Source organism: Acanthisitta chloris, unplaced genomic scaffold (assembly GCF_000695815.1).
Source record: "Acanthisitta chloris isolate BGI_N310 unplaced genomic scaffold, ASM69581v1 scaffold6440, whole genome shotgun sequence".
NCBI classification, from domain to species: Eukaryota; Metazoa; Chordata; class Aves; order Passeriformes; family Acanthisittidae; genus Acanthisitta; species Acanthisitta chloris.
This window is the reverse complement of record NW_008653253.1, coordinates 10,293-19,600: the sequence shown is the minus strand read 5'-3', so window position 1 is coordinate 19,600 and position 9,308 is coordinate 10,293. Positions and strand designations below refer to the sequence as shown.

The following is a 9,308-nucleotide window of genomic DNA, read 5'->3' as shown; positions in this document are numbered from 1 at the left end:
ACAGCTGTTCTACACATCCAGCTTATCCTGGTTTTGAAGAGAGCAGATCTTCCTATATATCTGCCAGAGATCAACATTTCTCTTCTCACCTTGTGCTCCAGAAGGATGCAGGTCAGTACCTGCAGGCAGGCATCCACTCCCAACAACTCCAAAGGCAGATGTAATGGAAAATCCACCAAAGTGAAGCGGGATGGATCAGGAAGAGCAAAGGTCAAAGCTGGCTGCAACTCATGTGGCAAGACTTCAACATCCACTCTCTTCTGACCAGCGACTGGCATGGGGGAACGGAGCAGCCGATATATCCAAGCCTCAATCTCCCTCAAGTCATGTAGCAACACACTAGACTTTTCTTCAACCAGGAGGGAGCCAGTGAAAATCCGCCACATTGTATCCCTGTACAGGGAGCAGAACAAGGTTAATACTCCAAGAGCTTCACCTGAGAGCTAGTCCGCAAGGCTCTTCCAGAGAAAGGGCAGATTAAACTAAGCAAGTAACAAACATTTGGTCACACAGAGGAATGGAAAATAGGGATTTAGGCTTACTGACACAAGCACTGTGAGGAAGTATAAATCTTTCTGTGGCACAAATCAACACAAGTATGTCACTTGAGAGTTCATTCATACATTTAAAGGACTCACTCAGGTCCAGATCACTGAAGAACTCTCATTGTCCTCATGCTTCAAATTCAGCAGGCAAATAGGATACTCTCCTATCTCATCTAGAATTGTGGCAGACTGACTGTAGCACTCTGCTTTTAGCAGTTCTACAGACCTTTGCAAGAATAGGAACTAATCCTGACATAATAAAAATATTCCACACCAAGACCTCCCAGATGTTTTGGCATGATAAAATATTCATTTTCATTCTATCCATGCACTGTATCATTCTCAAACGCTGATTAATCCACGGCAGAAATGGACATATTTCTCTGAAAGCTGTGTAGAAAACATTTAGGTAGCTTAGCAAAATAAGCAGCAATTTTTCCATGCCCTAAGCTAGCAATCTGAAAACTGTAGCTCACAGATGGGCTGGCCAAAAAGCATGCATGGGCACTGCTCAGGGCCTTCAGAGCTTCAAAACTGGAAACTGGGTCTGACAAGGGAAGCAAAATGCCTTGTCCACTTCAGCTCTCGATGGTGTAGCACAGTGAAGGCTGCAAACCTGCTGTATTCATTCTGTAAAAAACTTCGGCCTGGAAAACATCTTCCGTTACAGTAATAGACCCTTAGGAAGGTATGGGTTCAAATTAGAGGTTCTACCTTAAAGTTCACAACTTTAAGAAAAAAAATTATGACACTGGAGATTTCACAAAGGAATAATAATATGAAAAATTTGGATGGGTCAAAACAAGGGGATTTGAGATTATGTTGATTACATGATATACCTCTCAGGAACTGTGATGCTTCTCATCCTCCACTCTTTCTTCAGCCAACTGTCATGCACAAGACATTGCAAAAAGTGGAGCATGTCTCTTAACAACTCAATCTCTAATGATTCAGTTTCACCTCTATTCTGCTGCCACTTCAAAACTATTCTACTTTTCCAGGTCACCACTAGCAAATCACTTGGTAATTCAAACCTGCTGCTTTATTTTTCCAGATATGTATGCCCAGAATTCCTTCTCTCACTCTCCTCATCTATCACTCAATTCTTCTCTTTCAGATTTCTGTCTAATAAGAGCAAATTTTTCAAATGCCACATGCCATTCAAACACTGGAATACTCTACCTCCCCTTTTTAAAAATCATATGAGCTCACAGAGTTGAGGAAAATCATGAAATTTAGCACCTTTTTCTGCCTCAGTAACTATCAGACTAAACCAAGTGACAAAATAAGCTTCCAGACAGACTTCCACTTTGTGGGGGAGGAGAGGAAGAGTTTTGCTCTGACAGAATAATTTACTTCCCATCAGTAGATTTAGGTCATAAATCTGCCAATGCAGGAATCAAACATACTAGCCCAGAACACTCTCCTAGAATTATTCCAGGACAGTAACTCAAGAAGTAGGCTACTGCTCTATGAATGTGGCAGATTCCCCATTTCATGCAAAATGTAAAGAGCTTATAAAGATAAAAATTATAAGATGTCCTGTCATATTTTTCTTTTGACAAGTATAATTTGGAGTATACCAGACTACTTAATTCACATTATGTACTATCTCACAGCCCTGTCCCTCTTACTGCTGAGTCAATACCCTCCTTCTCCAGAGATTCATTTCATATTTTTCCTTTTCAGTTATCATATTGGAAAGGAAAATATCCTCCTGGAATATAGGTATCAGGCACAGAAATATATCCTTGACTGAAATACATAAAAACATTGTTCATTCTGCACCCTATAGTGCAACAGCTTATGTTACACATCCAACACAGTAACACCAGATATGTAAAACTACCACATTACATTAAATATACACCAAGTTCCATTTAATTTACTGTTACCAACAACTATTCCCAAATGTTTCACAGATAACTCCTTTGCTTTCTACCTCTTCTCCCCCTCCCCTTCAAATACTGTACTTTGAACTCTTTGAGCCGTTCCTGCTTCTCTAATCTGTTCTTTCCCATTCTGAGGTTCAGATTGTTTCATAAACTCATTAAGCAGATTTTCATCATTTCTCTCTTGCCCCATTAGAAATTCCCTCTGTTATTTCTTGGCTGTTTCTAATTTGCCAGAGAATCAGTCCTGATGTGCACTGCTACAGAGCTTAAATGCCAAAGCAACAATAACAGCATCAGTGCTAGATTCAGTTATCAGAAGGATGGTGCCTCCTTAGGTGTATCAAAAATGAAAATCATACCAGGCTACAGAATGGGACAGAGAAGTTTTAAAAAAATCATTATAAACATTTCTTTTTCCTGTTGCGATCCTGGCTTAAAACAGAAAAAAAAGTCCAACCACTGGTGTTTGGCTGCTTCTGCAATCACACCTGCAGACATGACACAAAGATTAGCAGGGAAAAGTTCTTTCTTCCCTCTCAACATACCTCTGCACTCCACGAGGAATCCCCAACTTCTTGCCCAACAGCCTCTCACTACAGCAGTCCACAAGTCTCTTGAGAGTGTACAGACACTCACGAAAGGTGGAAAAGAATGGATAATGACTAAGGATGCACAGAGAAGTCAGAGTGCTGTTCCGAGAGCGATGGTTGCCTTTGGCCAGACGCTTACTGCATGGTGATCGATTCACATCAGGGGTAGACTCTGTGCTTGGAGCCTGCAATGAAGACCCACTCTCTGAACTTTCAGTGCCCACTTCCTCTTGGGGTGCCGATGCATCCCCAGGTTTAGGGATCTTCTGTCCCTCCCGAGCTCGATGTCCCCCTGTGCCTTCTCCCTTCTCCTTGGGCACTCTCTTCTGGAAGGAGCGGTAGAAGTTGACACAGATTCCATAGCGAGTGACACCTGTATCCTTGTCTGTGAGAGTGAAGACAAAGGAAGTGTCGTCACGGAAGCTCATGCGTTTTTGCCGTACACTCAGACATCCTTCTGGCTGGCAGAAGAATACAACATCAGGCGGCAGAGGAAAGTCTGCGTGATCTTCCAGAGGGTAACGTCGCAGCAGTTCAGGAGTCTGAGCAACACTATCACTGCTTGGGTGCCTACAAAAGAAAAGCAAGTAAAACCCCATATACAGTTGAATAATACCAATAAAAATCTTTGTGAGCTTCCTACTAATGTATCAGTGGCCTGTGGGCTAGGCCTCATCTTTCCTTCCTCTCTCCCCTACTATTCAAGGAAAGCACAGCTTTCCCTGTCACTGACCACAATGCTCAATTACTAGTGAAAGGCAGAAAGGCTAAGTAAAGAAGACTATAGCATCCTTAGCAGGGCCCAGCAAGTAGTCTGTTCAAACTTGACTGAGAAAAGAACTTTCAGGACTATGTCATTCCTAGGTGAACACTGCATTATCATATTTCCATGACCTCAACTCCAAAATTAATTTAACTGCACAGGTCTCTGGGCCACATTTGGGTAGGAAATACATTGTCCCTCTCCAAATATACAGTAGGAGGAAAAGCCCCTGGATTTCATCCATTTATGAAGATGAAAAATTAAATTAGAAAATCCAGTATCAACTCCTAACTGGGAAAACAACAATTCGCAAGGAAATAACTCAGATGAATGATGAAATGATATGGCTCTCATCCTAAAATCTTCTAGCAACCATAGATATGTATTTCTATGTTTGATTCTCAAGTTGGAAAGGTACTATTAAAGCTGCATGATAACATGCAGACCTATTTAACACTGTGCCTCACCAATCTTTGTACCACAAATCACTGATGGAACACAAAGACAGAACGGTGATACTGTTGTTTCCCAATTCTCCACCTGAAGAACAGATTCTTACAAGATATTAACCATTTTCCTACCACCACTTTTCCATGAAAGTTACTGGCTAACTGCCATAGATATAAGAGATCCACACAGTGAAGGAAGAAAAACATGTCCCCAGAGCAACCCCTCTGTGGTTTGACACCTCTGCTGAAGTCTTACCTCTTACCATTTTCTAAAGCAATTAGCATTGACGCTTGCTTTTCTCATGTAAGAGACATGAGAAAACCCCAACAAGTAGTAATAGAAGGTTAGTAGCTTACAAAAGAAAATCACTGGTGTAAATAGCTCTGCTGACTAATTCTGCCAAACTAGTATTTTATTAAAGGAAAAGTAAAAATGCTTTAATAATAAAGCATAAATTGGCAATAAGATCTATATTGCCTGTACAGTTAAGTACTGAAATACTGTATGAAACAAGAAAGAAACACTACAAAGCTTTTATATGTTTGTACACACAACTAATGCATCATCCACAGAAGATGCCAAATAATGCTGGTACTCTTTAGAGAGTCTATTTGGCAGTAAGTGGTTAAAAATAAGACATCATCAAAGTACCAGTGAATATATTATCACTTCATGCCTTTGCAGTAATATTAGCTACAAAGACAGAGCCTTCTCAGACATTTAGAAAACTTGCACCTAATGAAAGGGAATAGCTCCAAAAGGCACCACTACTAGTGCACAGTAAAGACCACATGGAGCTCCTAAGGACTTTGTAGTAGAAGCCGCTTTGGTCAATTCTCTCTCTTATCATAGGCATTTGCTGAACTGCCTAATGAGACAACAGACCTCTGTGCAGTAGCAGTCTAGCCACCATGGACCAGCAGAAAGCAAGAGAACTGTAGGAGTCCAGAAGTGACACTAGCAGATGTCTAAGTGAGAACATCAGACACTTTCAGGGTCACTGGAGGAGGCAGTTAACATTCCTTCCTCCTTTTTCTAGTTGGTGACACTCATACAGAAAACTTGATTGTTTTTCTACAGACAGCAAAAAAGTAATTAAACTATTAAATTATTCTGTCCATAAAATGTAATAATAAAAATAACTGTTACTTTGGATTATGTAATTTCTTCCACTTAGCCTATTTAAATATTGCACTCAGAGTATTCTGAAAAGAAAGTGAGAGGTAAAGCAACAGGCTGATGCACGTAGACCACTGATATTTAGAAATGAAAGCAAAATAGATGTTAGTATACACCCATCAAACAGACTGGCAGAAAGCTGATCATAAACTTTGAATACAGAAAAATAACATTTACTGAGCACCTGTGTTTTGGACAAACAGGACACATAACAACCTCACATTTCATACATGGTTTCAGCAAAACAGTGTAAAATTTTATCTACTGATAGTTAGTAAGACTTTAAAAACCAGAAAGCATTCATGTCATTGCTATGAGGATAAATAAGTATTAGAGGGAGAAACAGCCAAGTAAGCAAGTTCCAGATTGATGTTTTTTAAACTGAGTTTACAGACTACACTTCAAAAGCTAGAAAAGTAGTAGTAGCATTTTACTACCAGTAAAAGTAGCAGAAAACTAGTATTTTACTTTCATGCAGCTTTCAGTGTTTTCAATTTATAAATCCCTCTGTCCTGAAGCCAGTAGAAGCAAAGAAGTTCAGACACATAGGCTACCAGAGAGTGATATACAAATTGGCTTTTCTTAGTTACCCTTTGCAGATCCTTGAAAAGAAGACTAAAGACCACAAGTTAAAAAAACTTTGGCTGCTAGCATCTTTCAAAAAGTGCCCTGGCCCAAGTAGGTGCTGCCCTTAGAGTAGCATTCTGCACACATTTCAGACAGCACTTCCTCAGCACCAGGCAAGGCTTCATCCATGGATGCTAAGCTGTTTATCCCTACTCTACTGCCCAATGACAAGCACCACTGAGGCTCTTTCACATTACCTGGCTCCAATGATCACAAGATAGTCAAGTAATCGAGGGCATATTTTCTTTTTCTGCACCATTGTCCTTGACACCTCTCCCTATGTCATCTCAGTGAATTTCTGTTCATTGATCCAGTAGTCAGTTATCTCGTCAGCCGTGATCAACTGCCTTGGGGAACAGGATCCGCTGGAAACTGTCTGGCAAGTCCAATCTACAATCAAGGAAAGCAAGACTGTCAAAAGCACAATCAGGAATATCAAATACATATAAGTAACTTCATGATTTTAATTACATTCCCAAAAAGCCTTATCATTCTCTGCAGTCATGACCATCCACAGATCAGTCCACGAGTATAAAACCACAGTCACATGCCCAAAAAAGCAGAAACAGCTGAAAAACATGCAAAAAGGTACAAGAGTATCTCAAGAATTAATGGTTGGAATCAATCATCTCAGAGGTCTTTTCCAGTCTAAACAATTCTATAATTCTACTCTAAAGGGAAGACAAGCAAAGTAGCATATCACTGGCAAAGAGCTACTCATTAAATGGTTTGTGTGTTGCTTAGGCAAATCCCTGATCTTGGGATCTTCAGTGCCTGGGAAATTGCAGTTGGCATTACTGCAGTTACACATGACTGAGGAAAAAACCTTGACATGGACTTTAGCTGCGTGACAAACAATAACTAAAGAAGGGGTAACATCAAGAGAAGTCCAATTTAATATAAGGCATCTCACCATCCCAAACCTGCAAGTGGCCTACAGCAAGAATGAATGATCTCCACAGTCCCCAATGACTGTGGTCTCTAATACTTTTTCTGTGAAGATATAGAACTGCAGTTCGCAATAGCAAAAGTGCCTCTTGTAAATAATACTGTTTCTTTCACTCACTTTATTCAATTCCATTTATCTCACATATCTTCACCACTTACTCTTGATAGCCATCAGCTACCTTCTCCACACATTTTGTAATAAAAAGATCCTCTTGACACAACTGCTATTTTACTGCAGCATTACTACTTGTCAATAATTATGCTTAATAGATACCCAGAACTCAGTAAGCACTGTAAAATTATTCTTTCCAATCCCACCATTCTTACTTCTTAGAATTCATGAAAGAAAAGGGGGAAAATGTCTTTAAAAGTAATACAGTTCCATATTACAATGCTCCTTAGCTATACTTGAAAACAATCTGAAAATGGAAATGTTCTGGAACAGAAAATTCTTGGAAACTCTAAAAATCAGAGGTGCTCAAAGTACACTACAAGCTTACTGAGCAGCCCAATGAAAGTATTGGTAGAGTTATTTTATTTTGCACTGATTGTCTTTCCAGGCACATTCAGAGTAAGGTTTCCATTTCAGTTCATGTTTATATCCTAAGGGTATCACAGAATCCAGAAAATTATTATTACTGTACTAAAATCTTTCTGTTCTGCAGCATGTTTAGATTTTATTTGTATAAAAGTATAACAGATTTACTAAGAACCTGTAAATCTCAGCAAAACCAGATAATTTTCTTGATGTTTTTCTCATTACTTCACAACCAAAAGTTAGCTAAAAGCACAGTAACTATCAGCATCTCAGAGTCACATTCAAAGTCTAGCAACATATTTGGGTTTTTCCCAGGCCTTCACATTCCAGCAACAGAGTAGGGGAATTTTATTAATTAGCCCCTCAAGTACCAGTAAGAACACAAACACACAAAAACCCATGTAATCAATTTAGAATAAAGGAAAATCATGCTAGTCAGTAAGTATTAACTAAGGAATAATAAACTGAAAGAAACTTTAACCTTCACACATACAAACTCTCACATTTTGTAAAACTCTGTTGCATGGTTTTGCTATATCCTCAATTACAGACCCTTGTAGGTTCCTAAGTGACAGCACTATGAATTATCTTTTCTGAGCAGCAATACTGTTATAAATTCCTTTGTCTAAACAACAGAGAAAATACAGACACAGGAAGCAAAGTTTCTGTTTCTTCATTTTAATGATATTATTGAAAACATTGTAGAATCTGTCCTGGAAAAGCTCTTGATCCAACATATTCTGCAAATATTTTGGCATGGATAAACTCAAAAGATGAAGCTGGGATGATCAAGTCGATCTTTTTGTCTGCAGTTTGATGAACTACTTTATCTGTTTTCTTTACAAATAGTTTTACTCAGATTTCTTAAAGGAACAAATTGTTCAGTTACATATATGGGCATAGGAATAAGTTACCAGAATGTAACATAAAGTATGACTTCGAGGAAATTCTGCTACTCAGTGGTAACCAAATGTATATTCTTCCCCTATATCAGAGATTACCCTACTCCTCAGCGAAGCTGGAGCGGGTAAAACTGCATTTACAGTGGAACAAAAACGTAACTGAGAGGCTCCAAGACCACAGTCTTAGCTTACCTTGCAGTAACTTGTCCATACCCTGGGGCTTTTTTCCTGTTCTCAAGCTTGAAGAACGTATTTTATTACTGCAGCTCATTACACATCTTTCTCACAGCTCTGCAGACGAGCTAGCGAGTATGCAATATGAAGACCTTAATTAAAAAACATGACATTTGAAGAATATCTGAGCAGAGGAGTACAAGGAACATGTGCAGGGTTTCCAATGTCCCTGGAATGGCTGAAGTTACATTATAGTGACATCAGACATCAAAGTTTCCGCTTTCTACTGCAACACAGGGAGACCAGACTGATGCAGGGGCTTTCCAGAGCCTCTTTTACTGATCACTTAACAAGATCACAGTTACAGAGATACATAAGAGGACAAAGGTTTTCTTTGGGGGGAAAATGAAGTTCTGTTGGATTGGAACAAGGGGTAGAAGAATTAGAACCAAGTTTAGTTTTTTTGCCTTCCCCTATTCAATCTCTTGCTTCTTCAGAGATCTCATAATGGCTGATTACATCACTTAAAGAGTATTATATCACTGTTTGTTGGAATTCACCTTCCTAATCCTGGTTGAAATCAGACACCACAGCTGATGATCTGTATAAACCAACACCAACAGGCATCAGCCCTAACTCCCTCTCCCTAACTGCCAAAAGCTTGCTATCAGGCTGGTCTCATTCCCTACCCTGTGCT

General features: G+C 39.4%; 1 protein-coding gene across 1 annotated transcript in view; it reads right to left on the bottom strand.

Annotated features, from left to right (window-relative positions):
* The window catches only part of MADD (MAP-kinase activating death domain), a 61,507-nt gene extending 55,067 nt beyond the window's left edge, over window positions 1-6,440 (bottom strand). Inside the window, exons 1-3 of the mRNA XM_009080094.1 lie at window positions 6,247-6,440; window positions 2,986-3,600; window positions 90-393 (exon numbers count right to left, since the gene is read on the bottom strand). Coding sequence (XP_009078342.1) covers window positions 90-393; window positions 2,986-3,600; window positions 6,247-6,308 — 981 coding nt within the window. The 5' untranslated portion in view covers window positions 6,309-6,440. The remainder of the gene's footprint in view (window positions 1-89; window positions 394-2,985; window positions 3,601-6,246) is intronic.
* Between the last annotated feature and the right edge of the window lie 2,868 nt (window positions 6,441-9,308).